Raw genomic sequence first — 21,323 nt, forward strand, 5'->3', positions numbered from 1 at the left:
CTGTCTGGCTATTTAATATGATTGGGGAGAAGGTTGATGGACTAGGAAGAGGAGTTATCAGAAACATTGGGGGTCAACTTTGGTCTGGTAAGTACTCTCCATTCTATTCCTGAAGGAGCATTTGTCACAGTTTTCCTAGAAAAGTTCCATTTGAAAAATCAATATTAATAGTGTACTACTTGAATTTCAAAATTTGAGCAGGATCTTACTCATCCTACATGTTAAAAATTCTGGCCACAATCATTAAGAAACAAAAATATACTAAATGTCTGGTTCTTTAGATAGTGTTTAGATACTCATTAAATAATGGGAAAAATCATAAGCAAAGTATAGAAATAATCAATAACAAGAAAGAGGGAGCTATGATTATTTTGCAATGATAGAAACAAGACTGCCTGTGATCAATACATTGTCTTCATGTATCCTGGATAATACATAGGAATCTGAGAATGTTATAGTCATATGCTATACAAAATCCAAGAAGAATTATGACTTAAGTGGGAAATACAAAATATTTCCCAATTCTGTTAAAGCTATTCCAAGAGGATGAAAAGTTGTTGCTGAACCATGAAAGATGCTGGGATTCTGGCCTTTGGAGGAGAAGAATTCAATCTGGGGCCAGAGACAAGGCTTGATCGCTCAGACCTTTTGTGTAGTAGAGTTTTATTAAAGTATAAAAGAGATAGAGAAAGTTTCTTACGTAGACATCAGAAGGGGGCAGAAAGAGTACCCTCCTTGCTGTGTTAGCAATGGAGTTATATATCTTTTAATTAGTTATTTCAGTGAATCAAAAGAATGTCTGGAGGTTGTAAAGATCTTATTAGGCCCACTCCCATAATTTACATTTTAAGATAACAGGACTAGCTGGAAGGTTTTCAGGACTTCCCTGGTGGCTCAGATGGTAAAGCATCTGTCTACAATGTGAGAGACCTGGGTTCTATCCCTGGGTTGGGAAGATTCCCTGGAGAAGGAAATAGCAACCCAGTCTAATACTTCTTGCCTTGAAAATCCCATAGACAAAGGAGCTTGGTGCAGGCTACTATCCATGGGGTTGCAAAGAGTTGGGCATGACTGAGCAACTTCACTTTCACTTTTTCAGGAAGGAGAAACTGTCCTCAGGCAGGCTACAATCCCTAGTACAGAGTTTAAACTGTGTTGTGTAATTGACTAAGACTAAGGAATGTAGAGGAAAAAAAAATGTTTGTCCTTTCTTTCTCCTTGAGAATTCCAGACTGCTCTCTCCTTGAGGACCCCCAGACTTCTTATTAACCTGCCTAGGAATTGACTCCTCAAGGACAAATTGTGTAAAGAGAAAGCCAAGAGCTAGATAGATACATATATGTGACATGACTGCAGCATCTGGTTTCCTGTATCACATATTTGATTTTTCTGCCTTTTCCAGTCTCATGAACCAAAAAAGACCAAAAACAACAACAACAACAACAACAAGACACTAGCACTGAGATTAGACTATTCTGCTGATAATCCTCCAGAGGGCACACTTAATGTCCTTGTTTCTCAGGATATAGATAAAAAGGTTCAGCACAGGAGTGACCAGTGTACATCACCAAGGCCACTGCACCCTTCCTGGAGGAAGATGAGGCAGTTGAGCTGAAGTATACACCCATGCCTGTTTCATAAAATAAACAAACAACTGCCAGGTGAGAACCACAGGTGGAGAAGGCTTTGTACTTCCTACCTGATGAGGACATTCTCATAATGGAGGATATATTTCAAGTATAAGAGTAAAGGACCCCTGAGAGTGGAATCCTACCAATGATGGTACTAATGAAATAGATTAATATGATATTGATGGAGGTGTCAGAACAGGAAAGGTTGAGGAGTTGAGAAAGGTCACAGAAGAAGTGAAGTATTTCACCATCGGCACAGAAGGTAAGCTGTGACATCATCAAGTAGTGCATCAGGGAAGTCAAAAGGCTGATGGAAAATGACACCAGGACCAATAAGCCACAGAAGCGGGGGTTCATGATGACCAGGTAGTATAGAGGGTGACAAATGGCCCCAACCTGTCATAGGAAATCACCATCTGAAGGAGACTCTCCAAACATGCAAAAAGAGAGAAAAAGTTTCCCTGAGCTAGACACCCTGCATAGGGGATGGATGTGCTATGTGTCTGGAGATTCACTAACATCTTGGGGACAGTGGTGGTGCTGAAACTGATGTCAGCCAAGGACAAATTGCAAAGGACGGAATACATGAGGTGTGAAGGTGGGGGTCACAGATGACAGCCAGAATGATGAGCAGGTTCCCAAACACGGTGACCAGGTATACGGACAGGAAGAGTCCAAAGAGGATGGGCTGCAGGTCTGGATCATCTGAAAGGCCCAAGAGGAGGAATTCTGAGAGACGTGTTAGATTCTGAGGTTCCATGTTGATGGGGTATCTTTAGAAAAAAGTAGAGGGTGTTGAATAAACAATTGTAGAGGCACCCAGATAAGTGTCCAAACTTTGTATTTAATAATTCACAAATAGTTTTTGCTCTTGAAGACCACACACTCTAGCACCTTCAGCAATATTTCTCAATTGTGAGGACATCTTTTTTGATGCCCAGAGTATTCACCAGTTTCTTTTTCTTCTTTTTTTTTTTCAATCCAGAGCTTCTGTTTATCAAAAGACACTGTAGGAAATGAAAGGAAAGTCACAGGGGGACAGAGCCCCTTGTTAACACATGGGTTACTAGTTTTCTACTGCTTCCTCAACTCATTACCAACAACCTAGGGACTTCAAAAACAAGGGAAATGTGTTATCACATAGTTCTGCAGGCTAGAAGTCTGGCATAGGTATGACTGGGCTAGAAGCAGGTTGTCAGCACTGCTGGTTCCTTCTCAGGTTTCCAAGGAGGAGTTTGTTTCCAGCTTCTGGATGCTCCTTCTTCAAAGCAGCAAGGGCACACCCCTCCAGCCCTACTTCTGTGGTCCATCTCCCTCTGGTTGTGGCCAGGAAAGCCCCTCTGTTCTGAAGGACTCATGTGATTCAATGGACCCACATGGACATCACAGGGTCATCTCTCCCTCTCGAGATTTTTAGTTTAAGCACATCTGCCAAGTTCCTGTCCCCATGTACTGTGACATACACATCAGTCCTGGGGATTAGTGCAGGAAATCTTTAATAAGGGAAACATTCTTCCTACCACAACCTACTAAAAAAGTCATGCTCTCATACCCAGGATTGTTTTTTCAAACTTTAAACCTTTTATTTTGTATTGGGGTATACCCGATTAACAATGTTGTAGTAGTGTCAGGTGAACAGCAAAGGAACTCAGCCATACGTATACATGTATCCATTCTCCCCTCCCACCCAGGCTGCCACATTACATTGAGTAGAGATCCATGTGCTATACAATAGGTCCTTGTTGATTATCCACTTTGAATATGGCTGTGTGTACATGACTGTCCGAAATTCCCTAACTATCCCTTCCGTAAACCTCCCACCCCGACCCCAGGCAACCATAGTTTGTTTTCTAAGTCTGTGTCTCTTTCTCTTTTGTAAGTAAGCTCATTTGTATCATTTCTTTTTAGATCCCACATCTAAGGGATGTCATATGATATTTCTCCTTCTCTGACTTATTTCACTCAGTATGACACTCTCTAGGTCCATCCATGTTGCTGCAAACATACCAGAATATTTAAAGAACTCCTAGTTGTTGTTATTTAGTTGGTAAGTCCTGTTCAACTCTTTTGCGATTCCATGGACTGTAGCCTGCCAGGCTCCTCTGTCCATGGGATTTCCCAGGCAAGAATACTGGAGTGGTTTGCCAATTTCTTCTTCTAGGGGTCTTACTAACCCGGGGATCGAACCCACATCTCCTGCATTGGCAGGCAGATTCTTTTACCACTGAGCCCCCAGGGAAGTCATCATTAGTTTCTTTAGCACTGACTTTAAAGGCATGCGGCCAAAGAATGTTAGTGAGGTTAGGACATTTTGAGATAACAAATCTATGAACCCAATAGTATATCTGCTCCCTAGTTTTAATGGGAAAATAAAAATGAAAAAATGTTCTTCTGATTTAAAAAATTATACTTGACACTAAAAAGCACTCAAATATACTGTATCTTATCTAAATGCAGTACAAAAAAGTTCATTGACTTGCAGTGTTGTCCTAAAGAGAGAAAACCTTACTCACTAGATTAAAATCAAATGTTCACAGTCAGATAGTATTCCTGTTTGCTAGTTAACTTTAAGGGTTTTTCATTGTTTTTTGGTTTTATAAAATACATCTTTCATGGAGATAGAAATTCACTCAAATATGTGGGTAGTTTGGTCAGTCTCTTCAGATGTAACTGATAAACACTTGGTTTTGGTGAACTTCACATTTTGTTTTTTTTTTAATATAAATTTATGTATTTTAATTGTTGGCTAATTACTTTACAATATTGTAATGGTTTTGCCGTACATTGACATGCATCTGCCACGGGTATACATGTGTTCCCCATCCTGAGCCCCCCTCCCACCTCCCTCACCATACCATCTCTCTGGGTCATCCCAGTGCACCAGCCTTGAGCATCGAACCTGGACTGGCGATTTGTTTCACATATGATAATATATATGTTTCAATGCCATTCTCCCAAATCATCCCACCCTCGCCCTCTCCCACAGGGTCCAAAAGTCTGTTCTATACATCTGTGTCTCTTTTGCTGTCTCATATACAGGGTTATCATTACCATCTTTCTAAATTCCATATATATGTGCTATTATACTGTATTGGTGTTTTTCTTTCTGGCTTACTTCACTCTGTATAATAGGTTTCAATTTCATCCACCTCATTAGAACTGATTCAAATGTATTCTTTTGAATGGCTGAGTAATACTCCATTGTGTATATGTACCACAGCTTTCTTATCCATTCGTCTGCTGATGGACATCTAGGTTGCTTCCATGTCCTGGCTATTGTAAACAGTGCTGTGATGAACATTGGGGTTCACGTGTCTCTTTCAATTCTGGTTTCCTTTGTGTGTATGCCCAGCAGTGGGATTGCTGGGTCTTATGACTGTTCTATTTCCAGTTTTTTAAGGAATCTCCACACTGTTCTCCATAGTGGCTGTACTAGTTTGCATTCCCACCAACAGTGTAAGAGGGTTCCCTTCACTCCACACTCTCTCCAGCATTTGTTGCTTGTAGACTTTTGGATAGCAGCCATTCTGACTGGCTTCCCTGGTGGCTCAGAGGTTAAAGCGTCTGCCTGCAATGCAGGAGACCTGGGTTCGATCCCTGGGTTGGGAAGATCCCCTGGAGAAGGAAATGGCAACCCACTCCAGTATTCTTGCCTGGAGAATCCCATGGAGGAAGGAATCTCGTAGGCTACGGTCCATGGCGTCACAAAGAGTTGGACACGACTGAGCTACTTCACTTTCATTCTGACTGGCGTGAAATGGTACCTCTTTGTGGATTTTTATTTATTTTTTTTGATTTGCATTTATCTCATACTGAGTGATGTTGAGCATCTTTTCATCTTTTCATGTGTTTGTTAGCCATCTGTATGTTTTCTTTGGAGAAATGTCTGTTTAGGTCTTTGGCCCATTTTTAATTTGGTCGTTTATTTTTCTGGAATTGAGCTGCAGGAGTTGCTTGTATATTTTTGAGATTAGTTCTTTGTCAGTTGCTTCATTTGCTATTATTTTCTCCTATTCTGAAGGCTGTCTTTCCACCTTGCTTATAGTTTCCTTTGTTGTGCAAAAGCTTTTAATTTTAATTAGGTCCCATTTGTTTATTTTTGCTCTTATTTCCAGTATTCTGGGAGGTGGGTCATAGAGGATCCTGCTGTAATTTATGTTGGAGAGTGTTTTGCCTATGTTCTCCTCTAGGAGTTTTATAGTTTCTGGTCTTACGTTAAGAACTTCACATTTTGATGAATATGTTTTTGTTGAAAGAACAAAGCCATTTAGCATTGCTGATCTTGAAGATAGTATTAATATACAATGCACCAATGATTAACAATTAAATTTTAATATATATCTGAATTTGTTTTTCATATTTGCAAATTTTTAAAAACTGGAGTATAGTTGCTTTACAATGTTGTGTTAGTTTCTGTGGTACAACAAAGCAAATCATGTATGTGTATACACATATCCCCTCCCTTGTGGACCTCACTTCCGCTTCCCCATCCCACCCACCTAGGTCACCACATAGCACCCAGCTGATCTCTCTGCACTATACAATAGTGTCCCATTAGCTATCTGTTTCATACAGTAGACAAATGTCAATTCTAGTCTCCCAATTTATCCCACCCTTCTCCTGCTCCATGACCACAAGTCCATTCTCCATGTCCGTGTCTCTATTCCTGCCCTGCAAATAGATTCATCTGTACTATTTTTCTACATTCTTTTTCTAGATATTTGTTTTCCTCTTTCTGACTCACTTCACTCTGTATGACTGTCCATCCATGTCTCTACAAATGACCCAATGTCATTCCTTTTCATGGCTGAGTAATATTCCATTGCATATATGTACCACATCTTTATACATTCATCTCTTGGTGGATGTTTAGGTTGCTTCAATGTCCTGGTTATTGTGAATAGTGCTGCAATGAACATTGGGTGCATGTGTCTTTTTGATTTATGGTTTTCTCAGTGTATGCCCAGTACTGTGACTGCTGAATCATATGGTAGCTCTATTTTTAACTTTTTAAGGAATCTCCATACTATTCTCCATAGTAGCTGTATCAATCTACATTCCTACCACTCCCTAACACCATACACAAAAATAAACTCAAAATAGATTAAAGACCTAAATATAAGACTGGGCAGTTTAAAATTCTTAGAGGAAAACATCAGAAGAACACTCCTTGACAAAAAGCACAGCAAGATCTTTTTTGACCTACCTCCTACTACTGCTGCTGCTAAGTCGCTTCAGTCGTGTCCAACTCTGTGCGACACCATAGACTGGGCCCACCAGGCTCCCCTGTCCCTGGGATTCTCCAGGCAAGAACACTGGAGTGGGTTGCCATTTCCTTCTCCAATACATGAAAGTGAAAAGTGAAAGTGAAGTCGCTAAGTCATGTCTGACTCTTAGCGACCCCATGGACTGCAGCACACCAGGGTCCTCCGACCATGGGATTTTCCAGGCAAGAGTACTGGAGTGGGGTGCCATTGCCTTCTCTGGACCTACCTCCTAGGATAATGAAAATAAAAGCAAACATACAAATGGGACCTAATTAAAATTAAAAGATTTTGCACAGCAAAGACAACCATAAATGAGATGAAAAGACAAACCTCAGAATGGGAGAAAGTATTTGCAAAGCAACGCTTTGGACAAGCAATGGACAAGGTATTAATTTCCAAAATATACAGCTTATGAAACTCAATATCAGAAAAAATAAGCAACTTAATCAAAAAATGGATGGAAGACCTATGCAGACATTTCTCCAAAGTGTGTTAGTTGCTCACTCATGTCCAACTCTTTGTGACCCCATGGACTGTAGCCTGCCAGGCTCCTCTGTCCCTGAATATCTCCAGGCAAGAATACTGAAGTGGGTTGCCATTCCCGTCTCCAGGGGATCTTCCTGACCCAGGGATTGAACCTGGGTCTACTGCATTGCAGGGAGATTCTTTACCATGAGCCATCAGGGAAGGCCTCCTCCAAAGACATAGAGAATGTTTTCTTAATCAATGTCATACACTCTCAGAGAAAGGTCGGAGGGTGAGTCTGTTTTGCTGTGTTTGTTTGTAGCAGCTAAGTAAAACTTCTTGAAGATGCCTCTAATCCTAAGTATTTGTGAAGGGTTGATTTCTCATCAGATCCTACCTTTTATGAACAGTCAAAAAAATCAAGACCTAATCAGGTCCTAAATAGTACTTTAGCCTCCTTATGCCAGATTAAGAAGTTTTCATGCCAATTCTTCCTTATGGTGAGTTTCTGTTTCCCTTAAATTCAGCTCCCTGAATATTGGTTGGATTGGCAGGACAGAATACTGTCAAGGTGCCTTGTAAATGGAGTTACACTGTCTGCATTTGAATCTGACTTTATACCCTTCTATACCACAGGGCTTGATCAAAATTACATTAAAAATAAAATTTCCACCCTCAGGTGTAAAATGATAATAATGAATGTTGCTCTTGTTTTGTGGGGGATAGTAATTCAGACAAAGGGCTTCCCTATCGGTTCAAAGAATAAAGAATCTGCCTGCAGTGTGGGACATTAGGGTTCGGTTCCTAGGTTGGGAAGATTCCCTGGAGAATGGAATGGCAATCCATTCCAGTATTCTTGCCTGGGGAATTTCACTGACAGAGGAGCCTTGGCGGACTACAGTTCATAGGGTTGAAAAGACTTGGACATGACATAGAGAATAAAACTTTCACATTCACATTTTCAATGCAAATAAAATGGCAAACTACATTTAAAAAATCACTTCAGCCTCTGGTGTGTGAATTCTTACATAAGTCTTCATATTACTGTGGTTATTGTCATGGTTTCATCACTGTCCCTTCCACAGCATCTGGATAGCTTAGGGGGACACTTTAGAGGGACCTGTTTCCTAATCAGGTAGAAATGATGCTCAAGGAAGATAGAACCAGTGTGGAAGGAAAGCAAAAACTTTAGTGTTCTGGAATCCCCACCACTAACAATAACATAAACCTCATGCTTAGAGCTGAATCTGTGCATGTTAGTGGCCTCCCACCGACAATTCCAACTGTCCCACTGCTTTGATGGTGAGCAAACAAGGCTCCTCCAATGCCTCCTGCACTCAGTGTCTCCCACTGCACTTGGCACTCTCTGGGCTGGGCTGTGTCTCTGCTGGACCAGGACTGAGGGATGTAGATTGGCTGCCCCTCCCCTACCTGCTGTTGGATGAGGGCTGAGGCTTTGTCCTCAGGACAGGCAACAAGACAGACTCAGGTGTGGGCCTCTGGTGCAGACAACAATTCTGGGGGGATGAGACACACAGGTATTGATCCCATTTGACTGGAGCTGGATAATTGAAGGGCTGGGAAGCACAGGCTGCTTATTTACAGTGATGCACCCTGGAGAACTTCATGCACATAGCAAATTAGCCAAACTTGTCCACGGTCTCTCAATCCCTGAGGGTTTGTTAATTTAATGGAGGAGGAAAAGGAGAAAAGTCAATGTGTTGGGAAGGATCCCGTAGAGCCTAGAGGAGGCTGACTTCTGCTTCTCACCTCTGCCTTCCAGTTTATTTTCTCATCATAAAATTCAGACACATTTTTTTTTTCAATTAAGGGAAGCAATACATGATTTTATGTCTGTAAATCCACTGAATTAATCATGAAATTTAGCGAGATTTAGGTCTTGCCTTCCAAGATTCTGATAGTATTTCTGTTTTCATGGTTAAGAGTTCTGTCTCTGGCATTGTCATTTTTTTTCTATAGTCCTTGTCTGGAGTTTTGGATTTTCTGCCTTGGAGATTTATGGTTTTTGGAATTTTGAATGACAGTCCAAATTCTAGTTCTAGTATGCTTGGAATTTTAAGTCCTAAATTCTATTAATTTAAGGGCTTCCCTGGTAACTCAGACAGTAAAGAATCCACCTGCAATGCAGAAGACCTGGGTTTGATCCCCGATTTGGGAAGATCCCCTGGAGAAGGAAATGGAAACCCACTCCAGTATTCTTGCCTGGAAAATTCCAAGGACAGAATTAATTTAAAATTCTAACTCTTAAGTTTTCTCTTCATTTGATGTATGTTGTTACATTACACAACTGTTTATTTTAACATATTTGTCTCGTAACTTGCTAGCTTGCTCAAACACTTCAAGGGGCATCAGAGAATCTACATACAAAATGGGGGCCAGTGTTGTAGTCTTATCAAGGTTTGACTAGAAGAATATTTGATTCCAAGCTCACTTCCATGTCTGTTCATAGTACTGAGTGCTTTGGAGACTAGAGGATTCTCTTAGTTTCTTACCTCTTATGAGGCAACTGACTTCCATCAGAGCAAGGAGGTCAGTAGACTGGAGAGGACTGGCAAGATGAAAGCTGAGCTATTTCACACATTAATGGTGGAAGCGACAGGCCAATAGTTTTCCAAATTTAGTTTACTGGAAACAAGTCACTGTGTTCACTCCAAGGAGACACGTATGTACAAGGGCATGAACAGAGGTGGTGGGGATCTTTGAAAGCATCTTTGAAGCTACCCATTTAACCAGCCTCATTCTCCCTCTGTACAGTTGGCTCTAAAAAGAATAAAACTACGGAGATATTTCTCTGTGTTCCAGCCTTGGCTCCAAAACATCATCTTTTCAAGAAAAATTCCCCAGAGAAGAACTAGAACATGAAAAACTTGTCCTGTTGTGGGTACTTCTGCAGATCCCACCTTGCTGTTCCTAGCCATACAGTCAGAACTCTCTCTTGTTTCTCTTACACCCATAGAGTCCCCCCATCACTGTTAAAATAAGCCACATCCTTTCCAGTGCTGGAGTTCTACAAACATCTCAGTGTTCATCCCTTAGTCGTGTCTGACTCTTTATGACCGTTGGACTGTAGCCCGCCAGGCTCCTCTGTCCATGGGATTCTCCAGGCAAGAACACTGGAGTGGGTTGTCATGCTCTCCTCCAGGGGATGTTCCCAACCCAAGAATCAAACCCGGGTCTCTGGCATCTCATGCATTGCTTATTTCTACTCAATAAAGAGGTCACATCTCTCTCTAAATATATTTTTCTTTACAACCTTTGTGCTTGAACTCTTGGTGTTCCTTAAGACAGTGTCTTTGTAGTTTTAAAGCAGGATATGCGAGATGTGGTCTGCTGTGGCCTTCTGCATCTTATCCTCACAGTACTCCTGGCTCAGAGTCTGTGTATGAGGGACTCAGAGATTAAGTCTTCATTAAATAATAGACAGAAAACTAGATACACAGTTTTCTCAATTAGGCTGCACATATTTATCTAGTTTTCTGCCTATCAGATAATAAGAATATTCAGTTACATTGGACATGGGACTTCCCAAGGGGCGCAGTGGTAAAGAACCTGCCTGCCCTGCAGGAGATACAAGAAATGTGGGTTCTATCCCTGGGTTGTGAAGGTCCTCTGGGATAGGAAATGGCAACCAGCTCTAGTATTCTCGCCTGGAAAATTCCATGGACAGAGGAGCCTTGTGGGCTACAGTCCATGGGGTTGCTAAGTGTTGGATATGATTGAGTACTGAGCACATTCAGCACAAATTGGACATGGAACCCGGGGAACCACTGCACTTTTGGTGGTATCTGATATGAGGGCAGTCTTGTGAGGATGGTTCTCTCGATTCTGTGGTGTGGCCAGTTCTCTTCAGTATGAAAGGGCAATGGAAAAAGTAAAGCCAAGTTGAAGCCCCTCAGAGGTCTATAAAAACCACCAGGGTGCTCTAAAGATGATCCCTTAGAGTTGGCTGCAGTTGGGCAAAAAGGAATCAAATACTTACATACTCACATCATACAGTCTTCAGATGTGGGCTGCCTCGGGCTCTCTGTAACTGAGGGAGATCCCTCTAGAAGTTGATTCTTTTTTAAAAAAAGTTTATTTTAATTGGAGCATAATTACTTTATAATATTGTGATGGTTTTGCCATACAGCTACAGGAATCTTGAGGGCTGAGTAACACCCAACATTTGGGGAAAGTGTCTCTCATTTCTGACTGATTTTGTGTGTGTGGTAAAACAACATAAGATAAATTTTACCCTGTTAACTATTTTTAAGTGTACAGTTAAGTGGCATTAAGTATATTCATATTGTTTTGCAACCATCACCACTATTCATCTCCAGAACTATTTTGTCTTCCCCAACTGAAGCTCTGTGCCCATTAAACACTAACTCCCCTTTCCAACTCCCAAAGCCTCTGGCAACCATCATTCACTTCTCTGTCTATAGGAATTTGACTACTTTAGGTACTTCATATCGGTAGGAATCACTCAACTTCTGTTCTTTATGTCTAATTATGTAATATGATTGGGCTTCCCTGATGGCTCAAAGGGTAAAGCGTCTGCCTGAAATGAGGGAGACCTGAGTTCAATCCCTGGGTTTGGCAGATCCACTGGAGAAGGAAATGGCAACCCAGTCTTGCCTGGAAGATTTGACAGACGGAGGAGCCTTGTAGGCTACAGTCCATGGGATTGTGAAGAGTCATACACAACTGAGCAACTTCACTTATGTAATATAATTGGGGAGAAGTTAGATGGAATGGGAAGGAGAATTATCAGAAAAATTGGGAATTGACTTTACTTTGGTGGGTACTCTATATCTACCCCTCAGGAAGCACACATCCCAGTTTTCCTAGTAAAGTCCCAGTTAACAACTTCTTATTCAAACTTAGTATTCATGGTGTCCTATTTTAATATCAGAATACTTTGGTTTGGAAGTGAAATGAAATACCCATCCTATTTGCCAAAATTCATTAAGGAGCAAAAATATATAGATGTCTTGGTCATTAAGGTAGGGTTTAAATACACATAACAAATAGGGAGTAATAATAAGAAAACATAGAATCAGTTGTTGTTTAGTCACTAAGATGTTTTGGGACCTCAGGGACTGTAGCCTGCCATGCTCCTCTGTCCATGAGATTTCCCAGGCAAGAATACTGGGGTGAGTTGTCATTTCCTTCTCCATGGAATCTTCCCAACCCAGGGATTGAACTCTCATCTCCTGTACTGCAAGAGGATTCTTTACTGTTAGGCCAGAAGGAAAGCCCATAGATTCAGTATATGACAAGAAATAGATCTGTATTTATTTGAAGGTGATAGAAATAAGACTGCCTGTGACCAAGGGCTTTGGGTAATACATAAGGAAATTGAGAAGTGTACAATGAGGTGGTGTGCAAAATCTTGGAAGGGTTATGACCCCCAAATAATGTCCCAATTTCAGTAGAGCTAATTTAAGAAGGAAAAAAGGTGTAACCAGAAAGCCAGATTGCTACGTATATGCTATGGAACTGCAGATTCATCACAGTTACTTGTTGCACATATTTGATTTTACTATCTTTTCAGTCTTAACAAACAACAATAGAAAAATTACACAAGTATTGAAATTAGGCTTTTCTGATGATAATTCTCCGCAGGGCACTCGTGATGTCCTTGTTCCTTAGGCTGTAGATGAAGGGGTTCAGCATAGGGGTGACCACGGTGTACATCACCGAGGCCACTGCACTCTTCCTACGGGAAGATGAGACAGTGGAGCTGAGATATACCCCAAGGCCAGTTCCATAAAATAAGCAAACAACTGACAGATGAGAACCACAGGTAGAGAAGGCTTTGTACTTCCCATCTGATGAGGAGACTCTCAGAATGGAAGATATAATTCGAGTATAAGAGTAAATGATCCCTGAGAGTGGAACTCCACCCAAGATGGCACCAATGAAATAGATTAATATGTTATTGATGAAGGTGTCAGAACAGGAAAGGTTGAGGAGCTGAGAAAGTTCACAAAAGAAATGAGGAATTCCCACTTCTGCACAGAAGGTAAGCTGTGACACCATCAAATAGTGCAGCAGGGAAGTCAAAAGGCTGATGGAAAATGACACCAGGACCAACAAGCCGCAGAAGCGGGGGTTCATGATGACCAGGTAGTGTAGGGGGTGACAAATGGCCACCAACCGGTCATAGGCCATCACTGTCAGAAGGAGACTCTCCAAAAATGCAAAAAGAGAAAAAAAGGTGAGTTGAGTTAGGCAGCCTGCATAGGTGATTGATTTCCTATGTTTCTGGAGGCTCACTAGCATCTTGGGGATGGTGGTGGTGCTGAAACTGACATCAGTCAATGATAGGTTAGAAAGGAAGATATACATGGGGATGTGGAGGTGGGAATCAGAGGTGACAGCCAGGATGATGAGCAGGTTCCCTAGGATGGTGACCAGGTACATGGACAGGAAGAGCCCAAAGAGGAGGAGCTGCAGGTCTGGATCATCTGAGAGGCCCAGGAGGAGGAATTCTGAGACACCCGTTAGATTCTGTGGTTTCATGATGATGGGACACCTTTCAAAAAACGTAGAGAGTGTTGAACACACAAAACAATGTTAGAGGCACCTAGAGAAGTGTCCAAACTGAATTTAATCAATTCACAAATAAATTATTAGGGGAAAAACATAGGAAGAACATTCCTTGACATACATAACAGTAAGATCTTTTTTGACTCACCACCTAGGGTAATGAAAATAAAATGATAACATAACAACAACAAATTAAAATTAAAAACTTTTGCACAGAAAAGATAACCATACATGAGATGAAAAGACAAACCTCAACATAGGAAAAAATATTTTCAAATGAAGCTATGGACAAAGAATTAATCCCAAAATATAGAAAAAGCCTGTGAAACTCAGTATCAGAAAAAAAATCAATAAAAAATGGGTGGAAGGCCTACATAACATGTTTCCAGAGACACACAGAATTTTTTCCAATCAGTATCAAATACTTTCAGAAAAAGATTGGAGGTTGAGTTTATATTTTGCTGTATTTGTTTGTCGTGGCCAGGTAAAACTTCAATATCCCTCTCCTCCTGAATATATACATGAAGGCTTGATTTTTCATCACAGCCCACCTCTTACGAACAGTCAAAAAATTTAAGACCTAATCAGGTCTCAAACACCAAGTTGGCCTCCTTATGCCAGCTTAAGAGAGCTTTTCGTGCCAATTCTTCCTAGTAGAGAGTTTATGTTTCTCCTAAATTCAGCCCCCTAATTGTTGGCTGGATTGGCAGGAGACAATACTGTCAAGGTGACTTGTAAATGGAGTGTCACTTTTGCCCTGTAAATGTAGTGTCACAAGTGACAATACTGTCAAGGTGCCTTGTAAAATAGAGTGTCACTGTCTGCATTCGAATCTGACTTTATCCTCCTCTCTACCACAGAGCCTGATCAAAATTACATTAAAATTAAAATTCCTATCCTCAGGTGAAAAATGATAATAATGTATGTTGCTCTCTTTTGGGGAAGGGGAATGCAGATAAAGGGCTTCCCTGTTGGATCAAAGAATAAAGAATCTGTGTGCAATAGAGGAGACCTGGGTTCAGTCCCTGGGTTTGGAAGATCCTCTGGAAAACAGAATGGGTACCCACTCCAGTATTCTTGCGGTTTCCCTGGTGGTTCAGACGGTAAAGAATCTGCCGGTAATGCAGGCGATCCAGGTTTGATCCCTGGATCGGGAAGATCCCCTGGAGAAGGGAATGGCAATCCACTCCAGTATTCTTGCCTGGAGAATTCCATTGACAGAGGAGCCTGGCAGACTACAGTCCATGGGGTCGCAAAGAGTTGGACATGAATTAGTGATTTAAACATTCACACTTTCAATGCAAATACAATAACAAACTACATTGAAAACTTACTCCAGCCTCTGGCGTATGAATTCCTACATAAGTCTTTGTAATACCGTGGTTATTGTCACCATTTCATCACCATTGCCTTCAAGAGCATCTGGAGAACTTAGGGGACACTTTAGAAGGACCCGTTTCCTAATCAGGTAGAAAAAATGCCCAAGGAAGACAGAACCAATGTGGAAGGAAAACAAAAACTTGAATAAGCACTCTAGGATCCCCACCACTAACAATAACATAAACCTCATAGGCTTTGAGCTGATCTTTGCATTTTGGTGGCCTCCCACTGACTATCATAACTCCCACTGCCTTGATGATGAGCATACAAGTCTCCCTCATCCCTCCTTCACTCAGTGTCTCCCACTGCACTTGGCACTCTCTGGGCTGGGCTGTGCCTCCGCTGGACCAGGACTGAGCGCTGCTGATTGGCTGCCTGTCCCCTACCTGCTATTGGATGAAGGCTGAGGCTTTGTCCTAAGAACAGCCAGTAAGACAGACTCAGGTGTGGGCCTCCTGGTGCAGACAACAACCCTGGGAGGATGAGACACATAGGTATTGATCCCATTGGACTGGAGCTGGCTAACTGAAGGGCTGGGAAGCACAGGCTGATTATTTACAGTGACGCAGCCTGGAGAACTTCATGCGCAGAGCAGATAATTAGCTAAACTGGTCCAGGGTCTCTCAATCCCTGATGGTTTGCTAATTTATTGGAGGAGGAAAAGGAAAAAAGTGAATGGATTAGGAAGGATCCAGTAGAGCCTGGAAGAGGCTGACTTGTACTCCTCACCTCTGCCTTCCAGTTTATTTCGTCATCATCAAATTCAGACACATTGTTTTTTCAATTAGGGGAAGCAATACATGATTGTATGTCTGTAAATTCACTGAATTAATCATGAAATCTAGACAGATTTTGGTCTTCTCTCCTAAGAATGTGATAGTATTTCTATGTTCATGGTTAAGTTTTCCGCCTCTGGCATTGTCATATTTTTCTTTCTATAGTCCTGGTCTAGAGTTTTGGGCTTTCTGTCTTGGAGATTTATGTTTTTTGTTATTATATTTTTTGAATTTGGAGCCAAGATGCCCAAGGTGAGAGTTACTCTGGGAACCACTGCACTTGTGTTGGTATCTGAAATGAGGGCAGTCTTGTGGGAACTGTTCCCTAGACTCTGTGGTTTGGCAAACTCTCCATAGCATGAAAGGGCAGTGGAAAAGTCAAGCCAAGCTGAAGACCCTCAAAGTTCTATGAAAACCACCAGGGTGCTCTAAAGATGATCCCTTAGAGTTGGCTGCAGTTGGGGGAAAGGAGCCCAATGCTTACAACCCCACATTATGCAGTCATCAGGTGTGGGCTCTCTGAAGCTGAGGCAGATACCTCTAGGAGTTGATTCCTGAAGGCTAACACCCAAATGTGGAGCAATTCATCTCTTATTTCTGACAAGAGATTTTTTTTTTGTTGTGGTAAGAAAAAGAAAACCCATAACATTTACCTCCCTAACTATTTTTAAGTGTACAATTCAGCAGCATTAAGTACATTCACATTGTTTAGCAACCATCACCACCATCCGTCTCCAGAACTATTTCATCTTCCCCTAATGAACACTAACTCCCCTTTTCCTATCCCAAAGCCTCTTACAACCATCATTCTCTTTAAATTTGACTACTTAAGCTGTGGAATCAGTCATTTTTTGTCCCTTTCTGTCTCACTAAGTAATATGATTGGGGAGAAGTTAGATGGAATGGGAAGGAGATTTATCAGAAAATTTTGGAATCAATTTTTCTCTGGTAGGTAGCCTCCTCTCTACTCCTTGGGAAGCATATACCCCAGTTTTCCTAGGAAAGTCCCAATTGATAACTGCTTATGTAAACTCAGTATTCATAGTGCCCTATTTCAGTTTCAAATTTCTCTGATTTAGAAATGAAATACCCATCCTATTTTCACAAAAAGATCATTAATGAGCAATAATATATTGGATGTATTGATCGTTATGGTAGAGTATAGATACATATGACAAATAGGGAATAATAAAAGGAAAAATATAGAATCAATATATAACAATAAATAGAGCTGTGTTTCCTTCCTTGGAAGGAAAGCTATAACAAATATAGTCTATTAAAAAGCAGAGACATCACTTTGCTGACAAAGGTCAATATCGTCAAAACTATGGTTTTTCTAGTCATGTACAAATGTGAGAGTTGGACCATGAAGGCTGAGCACCAGAGAATTGATGCTTTTGAATTGTGGTGCTGGAGAAGACTCTTGAGAATCCCTTGGACTGTTAGGAGATTAAACCAGTCAATTCTAAAGGAAATCAACCCTGAATATTCATTGGAAAAACTGATGCTGAAGCTGAAGCTTCAATACTTTGGCCACCTGATGCAAAGAGGTGACTCATTGGAAACTACTCTGATGATGGGAAAGATTGAGGGCAGGAAAAGTGGGTGGCAGAGGATGATATGGTTAGATAGCATCACCAAATCAATGCACATGAATTTGAGCAAACTCCAAGAGACAGTGGAATACAGAGGAGCCTGATATGCTATAGTTCATGAAGCCACAAGAGTCGGACACGACAGAGACACTGAACAACACCAACAAAGAGCTGCATTTATATTGTAACTATAGAAACAAGACTGCCAGGGACCAAGGGCTCTGTGTAATGCATAAGGAAATTGAAAAGGTGTAATGATGTGGTATGCAAAATCTTGGAATGGTTATGACTCACATTGGGTGGCTAAATAATGTTCCAATTTCATTAGAGCTATTTTAATAGGAAAAATATATAAACGGAGAGGTACATATATGGTGTGAGACTGAATATTCAGAATCACTTGTTGCACATATTTGTTGTTACTGCCTTTACCAGTCTTAGGAACATACATACACACACACACACACACACACACACACAGGTACATATGACACAGGTATTGAAATTAGGTTCTTCTGATAATAATCCTCCAGAGGGCATTCTTTATGTCCTTGTTCCTTAGGCTGTAGATGAAGGGGTTCAGCATAGGGGTGACCACAGTGTACATTACTGAGGCTACTGCACTCTTCCTATGGGAAGATGAGACAGCTGAGCTGAGGTACACCCCAAGGCCAGTTCCATAAAACAAACAAACAACTGACAGGTGAGAACCACAGGTGGAGAAGGCTTTGTACTTCCCACCTGAAGATGAAACTCTTAGAATGGAGGAAATAATTCGAGTATAGGAGTAAAGGATCCCCGAGAGTGGAACTCCACCCAAGATGGCACCAATGAGATAGATTAATATGTTATTGATGAAGGTGTCAGAACAGGAAAGGTTGAAGAGTTGAGGAGGATTACAAAAGAAATGAGGAATTCCCACTTCTGCACAGAAGGTAAGCTGTGACACCATCAAGTAGTGCAGCAGGGAGGTCAAAAGGCTGATGGAAAATGACACCAGGACCAACAAGCCACAGAAGCGGGGGTTCATGATGACCAGGTAGTGTAGAGGGTGACAAATGGCCACCAACCGGTCATAGGCCATCACTGTCAGAAGGAGACTCTCCAAAAATGCAAAAAGAGAAAAAAAGGTGAGTTGAATTAGGCAGCCTGCATAGGTGATGGATTTGCTGTGTGTTTGGAGGTTCACTAGCATCTTGGGGATGGTGGTGGTGCTGAAACTGACATCAGTCAAGGACAAATTGGAGAGGAAGAAGTACATAGGGGTGTGGAGGTGAAAATCGGAGCTGACAGCCAGGATGATGAGCAGGTTCCCAAGCACGGTGACCAGGTACATGGACAGGAAGAGCCCAAAGAGGAGGGGCTGAAGGTCTGGATCATCTGAGAGGCCCAAGAGAAGGAATTCGGAGACACCCGTTAAATTCTTTTTTTCCATGTAGATGGGGCACCTTATGAAAAGAAGAGTGTTGAGTAAACAAAACAAATATAGAGGCACCCAGAGAAGTGTCCATACTTTGGATTTAAGTGGATTCATGTTGATGTATGGCAAAACCAATACAATATTGTAAAGTAATTCGCCTCCAATTAAAACAAAAAATTTTAAATTAAAAAAAATAAAATATTCACACTTGATGACCACATGGCCTAGCAACTTTAGCAACATTTCTCAGTTGTGAGCTCATCTTTAATGAGGCCCCAAATATCATTTGCTTCTTTATTTACCTATTTTAGAGGCATGAGGCCAAAGAATGCAAGAAAAGTAAGGACTTCTTGACATAATAAATCCATCAACATGATGTGATATGTGTCCCCTAATTTTGACGGAAAAACCTATAGTAAAAGTTTTTTCTCTCTTAGAAAAGTCATTCTAATTAAAGGACACTACAAAATACTCAAATATACTGTATCTTATTCAAATGCTCTACAAGAAACTCTCTTGATTTGTAATGTATTCCTAAACAGCTAAAACCACTCTCTGGGGTATAAATTTTAGGGAGAATGGCATTGAAACATGTATAATATCATATATGAAATGAATCACCAGTCCAGGTTCGATGCATGACACTGGATGCTTGGGGCTGGTGCACTGGGATGACCCAGAGGGATGGTACAGCGAGGGAGGAGGGAGGGGGGTTCAGGATGGGGAACACGTGTATTCCTGTGGCAGATTCATGCTAATGTATGGCAAAACCAATACAATATTGTAAAGTAATTAACCTTCAATTAAAATAAATAAATTTATATTAAAAAATTCCTAATCAGCATTTCTATTTTTTAAATTAACTTCTAGATATTTTTCATATTTATTTGGTTTTATGACATCCATCTTCCATGGAAATATGTGTTCACTCAAATGTGTGTTGTGGTCAAAATCTCTTCACATATAACTCAAATATAAGTATTTGCTCTTAGTGGACTTCATATTTCTATAAATGCATTTTTAATATCTCTTTTTTCCTTTATTTATTTTTAATTGAAGGATAATTATAATATTGTGTTGGTTTATGCCATATATCAACATGGTGGAGCCATAGGTATACATATGTCCCCTCCCTCTTGAGGCTCCCTTCCAGCTCCTACCCCTCTAGGTTGTCACAGAGCCCCAGTTTGAGTTCCCTGAGTCATACAGCAAATTCCTCATACAGCAAATTCCTACTGGCTATACATTTTTCTCCTTTTAAAATATTTATTTATTTAATTTAAAAAATTTATTTATTTTTAATTGAATGATAATTGCTTTACAAAATTTTGAAGCATAAAATCATACACTATCACTGATCCTGAAGATAGCATTCATATATTATGCACCAATGATTAATTAATAAACTCTAATTAAGACCCTGAACTTGCTTTTCTTATTACAAATTTTTCTATCAGTACTATAATAGTCTCAGAGAAAGTTCTGAAACTGAGATTGCTGTTTGCTGTTTTTTTGTTTGTAGTGGCTAGGTAACACTTCTTAACTATGATATATCTTTAATCCTAAAGTTTTGTGAAGGGTTGATTTCTCATTAGATCCACCTCTTATGAACCATCAAAAAATTTAAGACCAAATAAGTTCTCAACATTAAGTGGGCTTCTCATCCCAGTTTAAGAGCTTTTCAAGCCAATGCTTTTTTTTTTCCTCACTTAATTAATTTATTTTTTATTGAAGGATAATTGCTTTACAGAATTTTGCTGTTTTCTGTCAAACCTCAACATGAATCAGCTATAGGTATAAATTCTTTCTTACAGAGAGGTTGTGTTTCTTTTAAATTCAGCTCCCTGAATGTAGTTTGGGTTGGCAGGAGAGAAATCTGTTTAAGGGTCTTGTAAATGGAGTTTTGGGCTTCATTGGTGGCTCAGTGGTAAGGAATCCACCTGCAATGAGATTCAATCCCTGGGTTGGGAAGATCCCCTGGAGGAGAAAATGGCAACCCACTCCAGTATTCTTAGCAGGAAAAACCCCATGAACAGAGGAACCTGATGGGCTACAGTCCTTGGGGTCTCAAAGAGTTCAATATGACTTAGCGACTGAATAATAACAAACAAAATGGAATTTCACTGTCTGTATTCAAATTGGACTTTACTGCCTCTCTACCACAGGGCAAGATTGAAATTACATTAAAATATCTATCCTAAGATGTGCTCCTATCTTCAAGTGTAAAATGATAA

At 40.7% G+C, this 21,323-nt stretch overlaps 2 protein-coding genes and 1 pseudogene across 2 annotated transcripts; all 3 read right to left on the reverse strand.

The window, feature by feature from the left end:
• Nucleotides 1-1,465: 1,465 nt before the first annotated feature.
• On the reverse strand, nucleotides 1,466-2,391 carry LOC128051120 (olfactory receptor 18-like; annotated as a pseudogene).
• A 10,570-nt stretch (nucleotides 2,392-12,961) lies between these two features.
• On the reverse strand, nucleotides 12,962-13,909 carry LOC128051721 (olfactory receptor 7E24-like). The gene has a single exon (XM_052644359.1). The coding sequence runs from the start codon at nucleotides 13,889-13,891 to the stop codon at nucleotides 12,962-12,964; it is 930 nt and encodes a 309-aa protein (XP_052500319.1). The 5' UTR covers nucleotides 13,892-13,909.
• A 4,265-nt stretch (nucleotides 13,910-18,174) lies between these two features.
• Nucleotides 18,175-19,113, reverse strand: LOC128051722 (olfactory receptor 18-like). Its single transcript, XM_052644360.1, has one exon. It carries the CDS (start codon nucleotides 19,102-19,104, stop codon nucleotides 18,175-18,177), a length of 930 nt encoding a protein of 309 aa, XP_052500320.1. The 5' UTR covers nucleotides 19,105-19,113.
• Nucleotides 19,114-21,323: the final 2,210 nt, after the last annotated feature.

The sequence above is a fragment of the Budorcas taxicolor genome, chromosome 7, assembly GCF_023091745.1.
Source record: "Budorcas taxicolor isolate Tak-1 chromosome 7, Takin1.1, whole genome shotgun sequence".
NCBI lineage: Eukaryota > Metazoa > Chordata > Mammalia > Artiodactyla > Bovidae > Budorcas > Budorcas taxicolor.

What these genes read in the sequence shown, in the direction of transcription:
- LOC128051722 (XM_052644360.1), bottom strand. Translation starts at nt 19,104, where the DNA reads ATGGAAAAAAAGAATTTAACGGGTGTCTCCGAATTCCTTCTCTTGGGC.
- LOC128051721 (XM_052644359.1), bottom strand. Translation starts at nt 13,891, where the DNA reads ATGAAACCACAGAATCTAACGGGTGTCTCAGAATTCCTCCTCCTGGGC.